Genomic DNA, 16,068 nt, shown 5'->3' on the forward strand with positions numbered 1-16,068 from the left:
CTGGAACCCCTCAGGAACTCTGGAACCCCTCAGGGACCTCTAGAACCCCCCCCAGGGAACTCTGGAACCCCTCAGGAACTCTGGAACCCCTCATGGACCCCAGTATGAGAACCACTGGATGTATCTCTGGGTAAGAGAGTCCATCTGTGATGAAGCCGCCGTACAGTTTCTACATCCGTCCATCAAACTTCACACTGCACTGATCCCATTTGTGTGAAAGACACCTCCTCCCACCTCCTCACCTCTTCACCTCCTCAGCACCTCCTCAGCTCCTCAGCACCTCCTCCCACCTCCTCAGCACCTCCTCACCTCCTCAGCACCTCCTCCCACCTCCTCACCTCCTCAGCACCTCCTCACCTCCTCCCACCTCCTCCTCAGCTCCTCCTCACCTCCTCAGCTCCTCCTCCCACTCCCTCCTCACCTCCTCCCACCTCCTCCTCATCTCCTCAGCTCCTCCTCCCACTCCCTCCTCACCTCCTCCCACCTCCTCTTCATCTCCTCAGCTCCTCCTCCCACTCCCTCCTCACCTCCTCCCACCTCCTCCTCAGCTCCTCAGCTCCTCCTCCCACTCCCTCCTCACCTCCTCCCACCTCTTCATCACCTCTTCACCTCCTCAGCACCTCTTCCCATCTCCTCCTCACCTCCTCCCACCTCCTCACCTCCTCCTCACCTCCTCAGCTGCTCCTCCCACAGCCTGTTCAGTGTCTCCTGTGTTCTCATGCTGCAACCCTTCAGTTGTTTCCTCCCATAGTGCCACACTGTTAAATCTACAGAGACTTTAACAGAGAGACAGACTGAGCCTCTTCCCCCAAAATAACATTTAGTCTTTAAAGTTGTTTCATCTAATTTAACAAAATGATCCAAGTATTTTAACTGGAGATGATGGTGGTTGACAACACAGCAGCCTCCTCACTGTTTAGAAAGCTTTTAATATGATTTTGAATTTAATATAATGTGACTGTGTGATGGAAACGCAGTGAGGTTTGAACATGGACAATATACTTCATTAAAAGTATTTTCGTCCATACAGCAGCAGAGACGATCGTCCCAGTGAAGAACCTGAGGCTCTTCTCACATTTCCATTTTCCTGCTGAAGTGTCCAAACAGCAGATAGCAGGCTGCTCTCTAACAGGAGAATTAAAGAGACTTGGAGAGATATTTTCACCTCGGTAATGTTTTCATTTTCCAACGTGCTCAACAGTCTTCAGCCTTATTATCTGTCTGGAATATGAAATCGCTGCTTTTTCTCTGACTCTTTGTGGATAAATGCAAAAAGGCAACAAAGAACACAAAAAAAAGAGAAAAAAAAACAAGTGACATCACTACAGAAACCCAGGACAGACAATATTGTTGGCTGCCTGTCTGTGAAACCACACAGACGTCTGTTAGTTAAAACCTGTTCTGTGGAGGTGAAATGTCCCTTTAAGGCGTGGAGTCCCATCAGGCAGCAGGAGAGCTCATGGTGTGATCAAACACTTTAAAAAGTTAAAGGCCTTTGAGGAACGTTCAGGAGTTCTTTAGATGGCATCTGTAGAGGAACCCCAGAAGGTTCCCTGAGGAACCCCTTCGTAAACAGTTTATGAATATGCCGGATCTTCTGTAGTGATATCTTTACATCACTGGTGGTATTCTAGTGAGGAACCCTAATTAGATCCATTTTGGATCTCAGAAGAACCGCTAATGAACCTTTGGTTTTCAGAGTGTGCAGGCAGGACCTTCTCTGGTCCTTCAGCTGGATCCTCTGTTGTGGCATTTCATTAAAGACACAGTTTGTAACATTAAGCTTTAAACACACGGACTGCCTCTTTAAATGTATTTTTATTGTTTTTTCGTCTCCTGAACATGAAGAAGTCGAGCCGAAGAGGAAACTGCAGCCTGAGTGTTTCTGAGATGAAAAGATATCTCGTCCCAAATAGAAAACTACATCAGCGCTGAAGCAGCCGGCGGCCATCGAGCTGCGAGACGCCGCTGATTCTCCGCTGATTCTCCGCTGATCCGGCGCCTGCAGAACCAGACTCACTAAACACTTGCAACGTTCCTCTGTAATCAGGATGTTTATCAGTCTGTGTTTGGATGCACAGCTGTAACAGAATCAGTCAGTTTCTCATTGCATCAGTTCAAGGAATCTGAAATAGCTGCACAGGTGATTTGTCATCATTTGTGTTGCAGGCAGCGACGAAGTGTTAAATAAAAGGAGATATGACATCCGAGCAAACATCCACCAATAGAAACTCTTTTCTGTTTTCAGAGAAACGTTAATTTATGCTTCTTTCCTTCCTAGTTCAGATTGATTCTTATGTGGTTCATATCATAGATTTCTGCTGAACTGGTTTCAGGTTTTCCTGCTGTGAGAATCTGCCTCCAAACAGTTTTGAGGGCGAAGCAGTTTGGCTGGATTTTAGTTTTGTAATTAATGTTGATTATTGTTGTTCCAGTTCTTCTCAAGGATGTTGAGTCTATGGGAATATTTGCATATGCCTACTGAGAGTATGTAGTGTGTGTGTGTGTGTGTGTAAGTAAGGGGGTGGGGGTGGGGTGTTATGCAACCATGCTGGCCCGGCTCTCAGCTGTGATGTGGCAGCGATGACAAATCAAAACCCCACTGAGGAGAAGAGAGCTGGATCCTCCCCAAGAAGCTCCAGAATGTTCCTATAAGAACCTTCAGTGTTCCTGTGGTTCTGTGACCTGATTGTCCTTCATGCTGTTTTTATCTCCTTCAGTGTCACTGTAATATTATAGTATAATATTATATAGGATGTTATATGTAGTAGATATTTTGCTTGTATATTATATATTAGTGTTATTGTCTAACTGTATGATGTGGTTCTGTGTTCCAGCTGAGAGTCACACTGCAAACATCACATTTCCCATCAAAATGTTTACAGAACCCGTTTCAAAATAAAAATGGCCGATGTAGACGACATTCCTGTGAAATTAATTTTGATTAATAAAATGTATATAAATAATATAATATAATATAAATATACAGAATATATGTTGAGATACTTGCTGTTTTTGTTCCTGACTGCACAGGAAAGAAAATGTCGACCTACATTTTATTTATCTACGTTTATGAACCACACTGGGTTCTTTATTCTCATTTAGCAGGTTTGCATGTGAACAAATCAGAGGGTTCTTTGAGTCTTTATGGTTCTATATAGAACCGCTATCCTAACCAAAGAACCCTTCAACTCTCCAGTTTCTGGGTGTTTTCATGCCGACAGTGTCAGATCTGTTCGTTATTCAATTTGTTTTGTCCAGTTTAGCAAAAACTGTATTTTAATGTTTGAGAACCGTTAGAACACGAAGGATCCTGCAGAACCTCCTCACTCGTCTTCATACATGATTTCAGATTTCGGTTTGTCTGAACATGAACAACACGCTTCCTCAGATGTAATGAATGAGAAAACGTTTTACATAGAACCTGAAATGGTTCTTTATAGAACCTTTATGGTGGTGTAAAGAACCCTTTAAGAATGTATTAAATGTTCCAAACCAGCACATTAACAGAACTTTTGAAGGGTTCTGTGAAGGTTCTCCTCAGCTCCAGGCGGAGAACCTCAACTCAGAGTCTTTCAGCAAGAAGCCGGAACTCACAGGAGGTTCTGCAGCGTCCAGAACCTCAGAACCTCATCACTACTTCACCTCCTCCTCCTCCCTTCTTGTCTTCACCTCCTCCTCCTCCCTGCTCCTCCTCCTCCACCTCCTGTCCTGTCAACACCTCTCCACTGCTCCTCCTCTGTGGAAATGACACCTCCCCTCTCCTCCCCTCTCCTCCTCCTCTTCACCACCTCCTCCTCTCCTCTTCTTCACTACCTCCTCCTCCCCTCTCCTCCTCCCCTCTCCTCTTCATCTCTTTCTCTCCACCTCCTCCTCCTCCACCTCCTGTCCTGTCAACACCTCTTTGCTGCTCCTCCTCTGTGGGAATTACAGTCACTCCTCCTTTCTGCTGTGCCTCCTCTGGAAATGACACCTCCCTCCTCCCCTCTCTCATTCACCTCCTCTGCTCTTCACCTCCTCCCCTCCTCACCTCCTCTCCTCTCCTCCTCACCTCCTGTCCTGTCAACACCTCTCCACTGCTCCTCCTCTGTGGGAATGACACCTCCCCCCTCCTCCCCTCTCCTCTCCTCTCCTCTCCTCCCCTCTCCTCCTCTCTCCTCTCCTCTCCTCTCCTCTCCTCTCCTCCTCCTCCTTTCTGCTCCTCATCACATCCTCACTGTAACTCCATCCAGCTCAGTCACCGTCGGGGAGAAAAAGGCAACAACAACAACAAGGTCGTTCGTGGGAAAAGGGGAGAAGAGGAGAAACAAGGCGATGCTGAAGCAGCAGGATGAATTTCTCCTCCTCCAGATTCCTGCCACACTTTTCCCTCGGAGTCCAAATCTTTCTCCTGCTGCAGTTCTTCTTCTTCGCCCCGTCGCTCCTCCATCCCCAGCCGTGCCACATCCTGGCGCAGATCGGCCGCACCGTGCGCCTCGGCGCGCTGCTCCCGGCCCGGCAGCCCGCGCGGGTCCAGGCCGCGCTGAGCCGCGCGCTGGCCGGGATCGGCCAGACCGGTGACAACTTTCTGCCTTACAACCTGAGCCTGGAGCTCGTGCCCCGGCAGCCGGCGGACGGAGACCCGGAGTCCCTGTTCAGGTGTGTGTGCCAGGGCGTGGTGGTGCAGGGAGTCTCCGCCGTGCTCGCCTTCCCGCAGACCCACGAAGAAATCGTACAAGTGGAATTTATGGCTTCTTTTTTGGAGATTCCTTTCATCAGCATCATTGAGCACGGGGAGCCGCTGAGGACTCAGGTAAACACCTTCACACTTTAACTGTCGCTAATGAAATGTTTCACATTCTTAAATTACATCTTTTTTCTTTTTACCAAAACAGCCACAGTCCCGCGGCTGTGCGCACGGGGCGCAAACATGTGGCTCCACGGCTCTCGTGCCCCGCTGTCTATCCAGCGGTTTTTCTTCAGAGGTTTTATTAATAATGAGGCGTTTTCTCGAGCTTTATGTAAACACAGCATTATCTAAAAACAACACGCCGCTGTGAGCTCCGGCAGATCCGGGAGGTGTGCGCGCGGAGCCGCTGCTTTTCCCGACGACCCAGAAAACGAATTTCTCCTCAGATTCCTCCCGCAGCGCGAGGAGGAAATCCGCTGCTGCTCAGTCCGGCTCGCGGCTCGCTGGGGAAATCCGCTCTGCCCCGTTCACCGATTATCGATTCCCACTTGTATGATGAGATTAACTCTATAAGTATTTTAATTTTCTACGCTGCTTTATTGGGATGCATCATGTTAAAAAGTTAAAGCCCAAACATGTTTTGAATTTCCTTGTTTGCATTAGGCTAATGGATGAGTTTTAATCATGTCATTTATGATATAATAATATAAATAATCCATAATTCTACATATAAGGCGCAACAGATACAACCGGTGTGAATCTAAACCAGCATCAGTGTTGTAGGAGGGATGAGTCTGGTTCATTGATGATTATACAAGTTGTTGATTTTTAAAAATCATTTAATTTGACACGAACTGACAGACGGGACTGATGATACTGAGGGAAGCCGCCGAGTCCTGGAGGAGCTGGGAAGTGGGGCGAGGGGAGGGAGTGTGTGTGTGTGTGTGTGTGTGTGTGTGTGTGTGTGTGTGTGTGTGTGTGGGGAGAGGTGCACATTTGGAAAAAGGAAAATGGATTTGAGGGAAGAAGGAAAATGGCTTCTTCCCCAGATGTGTGGAGTTATTAGTTATTTTGTCTTCTGTGTTTTAAACAAAATGTTCCAAAATGTCCTGCAAGCAGAAAGAGAATATTGTGTGTTGGGGGTGGGGGGGCTGGCATTTAGGATGTAGGAGGTCCCGCTGTGTGTGTGTGCGTGTGTGTGTGTGTGTGTGTGTGTGTGTATGTGTGCGTGTGTGTGTTGGGGGTGGGGGGGCTGGCATTTAGGATGTAGGAGATCCCGCTGTGTGTGTGTGTGTGTGTGTGTGTGTGTGTTGAAAGCGGTTTAATCTCTTTTTGGATTCAGCTGGTGCAAGTTGTGTTTCTTGTGTGTTTCCTGCGTTCCTATTGGACAGCAGCAGTGTGAAGCTCAGTGAGAAACTGACAGTGATGAAGTTTAGAACAGAAGGTCCAGGTCCAGAATAATCCAAAAAGTCTTCAGGCATCAGTGTGTATAAAAGACAAGTCCAGATCCTGTCCAGACCCAGGGTGACCTGACTGGCACCAGATAAATACTTTGGTTTTATTTTGGAGCAGTTCTTTCACACCCACTATTCCACCCAATCAGGAGCCTTCATTCACCTCTGCTGTTCCACTCTCTTCCAAGTAACTATGGTGAGCCAAAAGTCAAGATGGTGACTCACCGCAGGGAAGAGGCAGAGTCCGTCCCACGGTGTCCGTGTTAGACCCTTGTGGCGAGTTCAGTCCACGATCGGCCGCAGCGGCTCGTCTACGAAGACGTTCTCCGGTTCCAAGGGAAAAACGAGGTTACACGCCGCCGGGTATCCGCCTCGCCGCTCATCAGCGTCTTCTCAGCCGCGCCGGCCTCCCAGCTCCGCGCTTGCTGACGGGATTGACGCGACCTAGACCCGAGGTAACTCCGGTTTAGCCGGAGCTTTCACCAAAGCTGGTTTATTTTGGGAAGTGGAATTATTTTGGGGATTAATTGTGAAGGAAGATTCATGTTGGAATTCTAAAGGAACTTGCATCTAGTGGGCCCCAACACGGAAAGTCAATCCGCTACAAATTCACTAACTGAAGCGTTACGACACGGTTATCGGTCAAATAATTCCACTAACGTCACTTAGATACCACAGCTGACAACGTTACCTACCGTTAAAGTTTACAGGGCAGCAGAAGACGTGGATGTGTGTAAATTAACGGCAGAGAGCGGCTCAGTGTGGAGCGATGCTCAGCTAGCGACACGTTTATCAGTTAAATCACCTGTTCCACCAACGCCACAGACCACAGGTGATAAACTGACCTACTGTTAAGGTTTGCAGGACAGAAGAAGATGTGAATGTCTGTAAATTGATGGTGAAGAGTGTGGCTCTGTGTGAGATCCAATATGACATCATCAGTATGAGACTCAATGTGGTGTTTAGCCCACAGGAGAGAGGAGAGACGCCCTCTAGAGGCCATCTGACCAAGAGACACCTCACTGTTACCTGTCTGACTGACTGACTGACTGACTGTCTGACTGACTGACTGACTGACTGACTGACCTGTATTTGCCTCATGATGCCCTCAGCTGCGCCGTGGGAAAAATGTCGGCTGCTGATATCAGCTGTTGATCTTCATCATTCAGTTTGTTGGACATTTTGTTTCTGTTCATTAAAACCTCGGTTGGGTTTCTCTGCTGCTGAACGTTTCCTGGAACACAGGAGCGTAGTTTTAAAAAAATGCTCTGATGGTCCCGCCTCTAACATGGCCATCAGCCAATCATAACTCTGGATTTTGGGGTGGCACCTGGGGTGGCCAATCAGATTTCTCCTCCTGCTCCTCCTGCTCCTCCTCCTCCTGCTCCTCCTCCTGCTCCTCCTGCTCCTCCTGCCCCTCCTGCTCCTCCTCCTGCTCCTCCTGCTCCTCCTCCTCCTCTTGCTCCTCCTGCTCTTCCTCCTGCTCCTCCTTCTGCTCCTCCTCCTCCTCCTGCTCCTCCTCCTGCTCCTCCTCCTCCTCCTGCTTCTCCTCCTCCTCCTGCTCCTCCTCCTCCTCTTGCTCCTCCTCCTCCTCCTCCTGCTCCTCCTCCTGCTCCTCCTCCTCCTCCTGCTTCTCCTGCTCCTCCTGCTCCTCCTCCTCCTGCTCATCCTGCTCCTCCTCCTCCTCCTCCTCCTCCTGCTCCTCCTCCTCCTGCTCATCCTCCTCCTCCTCCTCCTCCTGCTCCTCCTGCTCCTCCTGCTCCTCCTCCTGCTCCTCCTCCTGCTCCTCCTGCTCCTCCTCCTCCTGTAAAGCCGGTTCCTCTCTGTTCTCTGCTGTTTCCTCAGCAACATGAAGCTTCTTCTCTCAGTCAGTTTGGTTAAAATGAAGAAGATAATCTGAAGATGAGACAGTTTGGACTCGCTGAGCGACGGCCTTTGATAATAATAATAATAATAATGATAATAATAATAATAATAATAATAATAATAATAATAATAATAATAATTTTGGCCATCTTGTCTGTGATTGTCTGATGTCATCTTGAAACGTAGTTGGGCGGAGCTTGTTTGTGGTCTGGGGGCGTGGCCTGTGACGATACTTCCTGAATGGAAACTCCTGGGCTTCAGTTCCAGTAAAATGCTTTCTTCTTCTTCTTCTTCTTCTTCTTCTTCTTCTTCTTCTTCTTCTTCTTCTTCTGTTGTCTTCCTTTGAATCCCCAAAATGGCAGGAAGAAAAATGGCTGACAAAGTGGAACTGGGCTTTCTGTTAAAAGCGTTTCTTCTCCCTCGTTCCCTCGCTGTTCCTCTCTTCCACAAAGGGCAGAAACTGCTTCCAGCATGAAGTGTTTCCCACAATGCACCGCTCCGCTCCGGCCGCTGACTGTAACAGAACGGCTGGTAGAAACTGTGCAGATCTGTAAATGTAAGCTGATTTGGCAATTTCCAGTTTGATAAAGCTTCTGCATTTAATTTCTTCATAATGCTGCAGTGTTTAAAAGTGGGCAGGATGTCAAGAGACTTTAATTATTTAAATAACCCAATAACCTTAAAAAGGCTTTATGTGATTTGAACCGTCTAGCTGCAGCTGCTTTTGGTTTCAAACTTCTGTCTGGAAAATACTTTTTATGTTTTGTTTCTGAGAGTAAATGTCTTGTTCAGTTCTGACTTGTGGATCCAGAACCTTTCTTCCCTGCTGGGAGGAGAAGGTTTGTTGTTGTTGTTGTTGTTGTTGACATTTGGTGACCGAGGTGAACTGAAGGGAAGAGAAGACAACATGGTGTTGTGGATCTGAACGTCGCCCGGTGTTTCCTGAAGCTGCTCTCAGGAGACGATGAAGCAGCTGATTTCAGTCCTGTCCCTTTAAAGGATACGGCCGGTGTTTTTAATGCATTTCTTATCATCAACAAATTCTATGAAAATAACAAAATCAACAATGCATTTGCTCTTCTCCCGTTACTTTCCCACTTCCCACGTTCCCTTTTTAGCCTTCAATTGTAAGCTAAAAACCTTTAAATGCAGCTCACAAAGACATAGTTTACATTTTAAAAATCGCTAACTGTTACCATGAAAAGTCAGACTGTTGTAGTTATTACCAAATCAAATTCAAATGGGAACAAATTCTTCATTACGCCGGGGACTATTTTCTGTGCTACGGAACTACTTTCCCGAGATGGAAAACGTGTTTACGGTCGGCTTATTAAGTCGTTTGAGGAAAAACTCGTCCGGCCCGGTGCATCGTGATGATGAAATATGCTGCAGAGCAGCAGCATGGCTCTGTGACGGGTTTTAATAGTTTTTAATACAATGCAGTTCTATGGCTGCTGGGACATGAGGCTGCACTGGGCACCGCTGCATGGACCAGACTTGTTGGCAAAACAAAATCCTCGCTGATTTTGTTATTTTCATAGGGTTAGATAAGAAATGCATTAAAAAAACACCAGCCTGATCCTTTAACACACATGGTTTTTGGACTTGTGGACTTGTGGACTTGTGGACTTGTGGACTTGTGTTATGTATTTGGGTAATTTCCCACAGAGTCCAGGCGGTGCAGACTGAAGTGTGCGGAGGATTTTCAGCACTTTGGGAAACTCTCAGACCTGAAGACGGTTCTGCACTTAGAACTGAATTATTGTTTATTTTATATTAAGAGTTATTTCTTTTTAATCAGTTTGATTTTCAGTACATTACAAATATTATAATTCTATTACAGGAAAGGAGGAGGTAGTGAAGGAAAGGAGGAGGTAGTGAAGGAAGGGAGTTAGAGCAGACAGACAGACAGGAGCAGACAGACAGGAGCAGACAGACAGACAGACAGACAGGAGCAGACAGACAGACAGGAGCAGACAGACAGACAGACAGACAGGAGCAGACAGACAGACAGACAGACAGGAGCAGACAGACAGACAGGAACAGACAGACAGGAGCAGACAGACAGGAGCAGACAGACAGACAGACAGACAGACAGGAGCAGACAGACAGACAGGAGCAGACAGACAGACAGGAGCAGACAGACAGACAGACAGGAGCAGACAGACAGACAGGAGCAGACAGACAGACAGACAGACAGACAGACAGGAACAGACAGACAGGAGCAGACAGACAGGAGCAGAGAAATATCTTTAATGAAAATGTCACTGATTCTTCCGTTAACAGCTGACTTGTTTCTGACCTTTGACCTCTGCTCTGCTCAGCGGCCGGAGGGAAGCAGCTGGGGAATAAAAACATTTTCTTTGATCAAAACGGTGGCGGGTCACAGCCGGCGTGGTGACATCACTTCCTGTGGGTTGGTCTTCATGCCGTCCCTCCAGTCTCTCTGTAGTGTAGTTGACTGTAGCGGCTGACATCACAGCTGACATCACAGCTGACATCACAGCTGACATCACAGCTGACATCACAGCTACTTTAACAGATTACAGTGAGGAGAATCACCGGCTGTAAATCTGCTGCTGGAGGGAAACGCCTCGCAGCGCTCAGTCTGACGTCCCGCACACACACACACACACACACACACACACACACACACACACACACACACCCTCCTTGTCTGTTTGACTGTTAGGCTCCTCCTGCCGACCAGACGCCGTCATGTTCAGGTTATTGATGTTTGGCCTCATCACATGTGAATTGACTGATAAACTTTATTGATCCCTGTGGTCTGACGGCAGGTTCAGTGTCGAGCTGCAGGTCCGACCGCAGCCCGTCTCAGGCTCCGCCTCCCTGCTTCATGTCGTCTGTTGAGTGACAGCAGGAACTGCCTGTCGCTGAATGGGACGGCAGGAGGCGGGGTGAGGTGGGGTGAGGCGGAGTGAGGCAGCAGGAGGGGGAGTGAGGTGGGGTGAGGCAGCAGGAGGCGGAGTGAGGTGGAGTGAGGTGGGGTGAGGTGGAGTGAGGTGGAGTGAGGCAGCAGGAGGCGGAGTGAGGCGGAGTGAGGTGGAGTGAGGTGGAGTGCGGAGTGAGGTGGGGTGAGGCAGAGTGAGGCAGCAGGAGGGGGAGTGAGGTGGGGTGAGGTGGAGTGAGGTGGAGTGCGGAGTGAGGTGGGGTGAGGCAGAGTGAGGCAGCAGGAGGGGGAGTGAGGTGGGGTGAGGTGGAGTGAGGCAGCAGGAGGTGGAGTGAGGTGGGGTGAGGCGGAGTGAGGCAGCAGGAGGCGGAGTGAGGTGGAGTGAGGCGGAGTGAGGTGGGGTGAGGCGGAGTGAGGCAGCAGGAGGGGGAGTGAGGTGGGGTGTGGTGGAGTGAGGCGGAGTGAGGTGGAGTGAGGCGGAGTGAGGTGGAGTGAGGCAGCAGGAGGTGGAGTGAGGCAGCAGGAGGCGGAGTGAGGTGGAGTGAGGTGGAGTGAGGTGGAGTGAAGCAGCAGGAGGCAGAGTGAGGTGGAGTGAGGTGGAGTGAGGTGGAGTGAGGCAGCAGGAGGTGGAGTGAGGCGGAGTGAGGTGGAGTGAGGCAGCAGGAGGCAGAGTGAGGTGGAGTGAGGTGGAGTGAGGTGGAGTGAGGTGGAGTGAGGCAGCAGGAGGCAGAGTGAGGTGGAGTGAGGCGGAGTGAGGTGGAGTGAGGCAGCAGGAGGCAGAGTGAGGTGGAGTGAGGTGGAGTGAGGTGGAGTGAGGTGGAGTGAAGCAGCAGGAGGCAGAGTGAGGTGGAGTGAGGTGGAGTGAGGTGGAGTGAGGTGGAGTGAGGCAGCAGGAGGTGTAGTGAGGTGGAGTGAGGTGGAGTGAGGCAGCAGGAGGTGGAGTGAGGCGGAGTGAGGTGGAGTGCGGAGTGAGGCGGAGTGAGGTGGAGTGAAGCAGCAGGAGGCAGAGTGAGGTGGAGTGAGGTGGAGTGAGGTGGAGTGAGGTGGAGTGAGGCAGCAGGAGGTGGAGTGAGGCAGCAGGAGGTGGAGTGAGGCGGAGTGAGGTGGAGTGCGGAGTGAGGCGGAGTGAGGTGGAGTGAGGTGGAGTGAGGTGGAGTGAGGCGGAGTGAGGTGGAGTGCAGCGGCGTGGTTTGACCCTGTGGACAGCTGAGTCACTCCCGGCCCTCTGATTGGCCGGAGGATCTGCTTCATGCTGCTGGTTTTCCTCCCGGCAGCAGACCGGACGACAAGCTGATGATCTGCTCAGTCCGCCCGCCGGCTCTGACAGCCAATTAGCTCGCTCCGTTTCAGATGTTGGTAATGATAATGTGTAACACGACACTCATCAGACCGGAGCGATCGCTTTCATGGCTGAAATATTCAATCTTCCCTTTTGTGGTTCCAGGTCTCAGACGGTTTGTTCAGCAGCTCGTCTGCTTCCTGCTTAATGTTGAACAGCTGAAGGGTTCGAAGACCCTTCATCCTGCCGGTCTGGTTAACGATCCCATATCCTGCAAAACAATTATTCTAAAGGAGTCGGATGGTCTATCTAAACATGGTGAAAGTATCAAAACTAAATCCACACAATCCATATTAGAAAAGCGAGCCTCTAAACGAGCCGTTTGGACTTCCGTAACTTTGTGGCGTCACAAAGGTTCGCTCATTATCATTTCTGTAAGAAATAATAGACTAACAAAGTGTTTTTTTCAAAGCGGTCGAGCGGTCGTCATCGTTTATTACCGGAGAGTTTTCCCTACCTGTAGCCGCCGGGCCGCGGCGTCTCACGTTTCGCTCTCGAAACGGTTAGCCGATCGGAACGGAGGGTCGTGAATATTAATGAGCCTTAAAGACACGGCGACAGAAACGGCCTGTTCTTGGTAAGGCTCAGAGAGATGCTGGAAAATGAACGTGGAGAAATGGATTGAGAGTGTTTTTGGTTCATGACACCACACACACAGCTTTGAATGGACAGAAAGACACAAAATAAAACTCTGGACAGTGGAGGATAAGTTTGGGGATCGGAGGTCAGGGGTCACGGAGAGAAATCCCCCTCCCAAACACACACACACACACACACACACACACACACGCACACACACACACACACACACACACACACACACGTCCTTCCCAGCTCCTGGCAGGAACCTCCTGTCTCACTGCCCACTTTTACATTTCTGCAGATATTTTACAGCAGCTGCTTTGTGCTTTATTGATTTTCTACTGAATCTCTGCAATTCCTCTTAGCTTCTTTACAACTTTTTACATTTTGTGTTCTTCGTTATACTTTTAATGAAAAGTAGAAGCATAGAGCCACAGAGTCTTCCATAGAGCAACAGCTAGTGAAAACACACTAAATCCAAGTTCATCTTGTGCTCACAGACTGAAACTGGTGCAACAGACCAGAATCCACATGAATGAGTTTCCATATTGTGGATATGAGTGGTTCCAATTTCAGGGTTTGAAATGGATCCTGCAGGCAGAAGTTCCTTCAGTAAAACATTTGATGAGGATTATCAGTAGTGAAGTCCCGGAGGCTTTGTTAGCGAGCGGCGGAGGAGGCGGAGTGTTTCTTCACAGTCGATCCGGTCTCTGCTGTCGGCAGCAGAGTCTCTGAGTCGCTCGGACTCCTGAGCTTCGCAGATAGAAGCCTTGGCCCAGTTTCTGCTCCGGGGACAAAGGCCAGCGAGGCTCCCGATTAAACCCCCCCCCCTCTCTGTAAGGCTTTGGCACTTGCAGAACTACAGCAGATGAGTCATCACAGGCGATTTGGCGTGCTAATGTCTAGCAAAGGTGATTAAAGAGAAGCGGTTTGGGCTGACACCTCGCTCCAGACTCCGGACTTTTCTCCCTGTAATCTGTTAACTGGAAACTGAGTCTGGCAGCAGGAGGAGATTTCCACATCAGATCTGCTTGCTCAGCATCATGATGAGCAAGTTCACTTAGAGAATAAACAGAAAACAGCCGACAGCCTTCTGAAAACCTTTTGTCTGTCAGCTCCAGTCCATCTCAGTTTTATTGTTTTTATTTATACTAGTCCATACCCGGGGATGCACACGCCACAACTCCGCGCAGACTTGCCAAAAATGCGCATAAACAGCGTAAATTTGGGAAAATGGAAAAATCTGCTTCGTCAGTCCCTGCCTATGCCAATGCTCAATGCCCATGTGCAGTTTCAGATTGATTGGCCGACCCGTTGAGGAGCAAAATGGATGCAGACAGACAGACGGATGGATGGACAGAGTTTTCCTCATTCTATAGTAGGATTTAAAGGAACTCTAAGAAAATGTTCCTCTCTTTATAGACAGATATGATCAAAGATTTTAAATGAAGACATTGTTACATTTTTATTTTGTTTGAATTGTTAAATTTCAAAAATCTGTTTCAGTCTAACGCCAGGAAACGCATCACAGCTGGACTCGATTGGACCTGATTGGCTCCCTCACTAAAGAATGACTGAAATCCGTCCAATCAGACAGTTTGCAGCAGCCGCTGCTGTCGGCCAATCAGAAACCAGTATTATGACGACTTAGCCTTCACATTCATTCAGCTAAACTGTGAACTACATTAACAGCAGTGTTCTGATACTGAGCCACAGATCTGAAAACTAAATCATGAAAACCTTCATTAACCAGTTAGTGCTGAGAAAACAGCATCAGATGAACAGAAACGCTCAGAAAAGTCAAAATAACATAAGAAAGAAAAAGTTAAAAGTTAAAGGATCAGGCTGGTGTTTTTTAATGCATTTCTTATCATCAACAAATCCTATGAAAATAACAAAATCAGCGATGAATTTGTCCCAGCAGCCATAGAACTGCGTTGTATTAAAAACTATTAAACCCCGTCACAGAGCCATGCTGCTGCTCTGCAGCATATTTCATCATCACGATGCACCGGGCCGGACGACTTTTTCCTCAAACGACTTAATAAGCCGACCGTAAACACGTTTTCCATCTCAGGAAAGTAGTTCCGTAGCACAGAAAATAGTCCCTGGCGTAATGAAGAATTTGTTCCCATTTGAATTTGATTTGGTAATAACTACAACAGTCTGACTTTTCATGGTAACACTTAACGATTTTTAAAATGTAAACTATGTCTTTGTGAGCTGTATTTAAAGGTTTTCAGCTTACAATTGAAGGCTAAAGGGAACGTGGGAAGTCAGAAAGTAATGGGAGAAGAGCATACGCATTGTTCATTTGATTATTTTCATAGAATTTGTTGACGATAAGAAATGTATTAAAAAACACCAGCGTTATCCATTAAGTAAAGTTTTCTATATAAGACGCCAGTCTGATATTATTGAAAAATGCTTGTAACCAATTAAGTAAGAACAGTGAGAATCTCCTCAGATAATGAACTGGAAACCATTTAAAGAATTGGGTCGGATCCGGACTTCAGTGCCGTGTTGCAGGAGTGAAACCAGGCTGTCAAACTCAGAAGCAGTAGATTTGAAAGAGATTAACTTCACATCAATATCTTCTCATTGAAAAAGAACAAATTCAGTTGGATCTGACTGCTGAGGATCATTTAGCAGTCAGCAGTCGGCCGTTTCCCACGGAGATGATTCCTGGGCGACCGAGATTCATCGAGCAAAGACCACAGACGCAAATGGCTTTTCATTCTTAAATTGAAGTGTTTATTTTTCAGCACCGCATTTTGTAAAGTAAAGCTGGAATCAGTGCAGTGTGCCTCAAACATGAGGCGTCAAACTCAGCAGTGACATGAGACAAATGAAGATGAAGCTGAAACTCACGTCTCCCACCAGTCCAGAAGTGGCAGACGAGCTGCTCATCATATATTCAGCAGTACATTCAGTCAGTGCTGTCCTGTTTGTTTTTGTGTCCTGGGGGAATTCATCTTGTGTCTTCAGCTCATCCTCTGATGTTTGCTGCCTCCTGTCTGTGGGAACTTGTCCTTCTTCACATGGCGTTTCTTCAAATTAGCCGTATTGTAATTTGCTCTGCTGCTGCAAAGAGTCCAATTAACTTCGCTCTGCAGTTTAAAGAAATTCCTGATTGTGCAGACCGGACTGCTGACCAGCTGCTTTCCAACATATACTTTTTACATCCATTTGCATAAATGAGGGGGGAAATAAATAATACATTTATTTAAATCTACATCTTTCGATC

General features: G+C 48.0%; 1 protein-coding gene across 1 annotated transcript in view; it reads left to right on the forward strand.

Annotated features, from left to right (window-relative positions):
- The first annotated feature begins 4,330 nt into the window (after positions 1-4,330).
- The window catches only part of grin3bb (glutamate receptor, ionotropic, N-methyl-D-aspartate 3Bb), a 110,860-nt gene continuing 99,122 nt past the window's right edge, over positions 4,331-16,068 (forward strand). The window contains exon 1 of the mRNA XM_078285810.1: positions 4,331-4,792. Within this exon, the coding sequence (XP_078141936.1) occupies positions 4,331-4,792 (462 nt within the window). The remainder of the gene's footprint in view (positions 4,793-16,068) is intronic.

Source organism: Centroberyx gerrardi, chromosome 9 (genome assembly GCF_048128805.1).
Source record: "Centroberyx gerrardi isolate f3 chromosome 9, fCenGer3.hap1.cur.20231027, whole genome shotgun sequence".
Classification (NCBI taxonomy): domain Eukaryota; kingdom Metazoa; phylum Chordata; class Actinopteri; order Beryciformes; family Berycidae; genus Centroberyx; species Centroberyx gerrardi.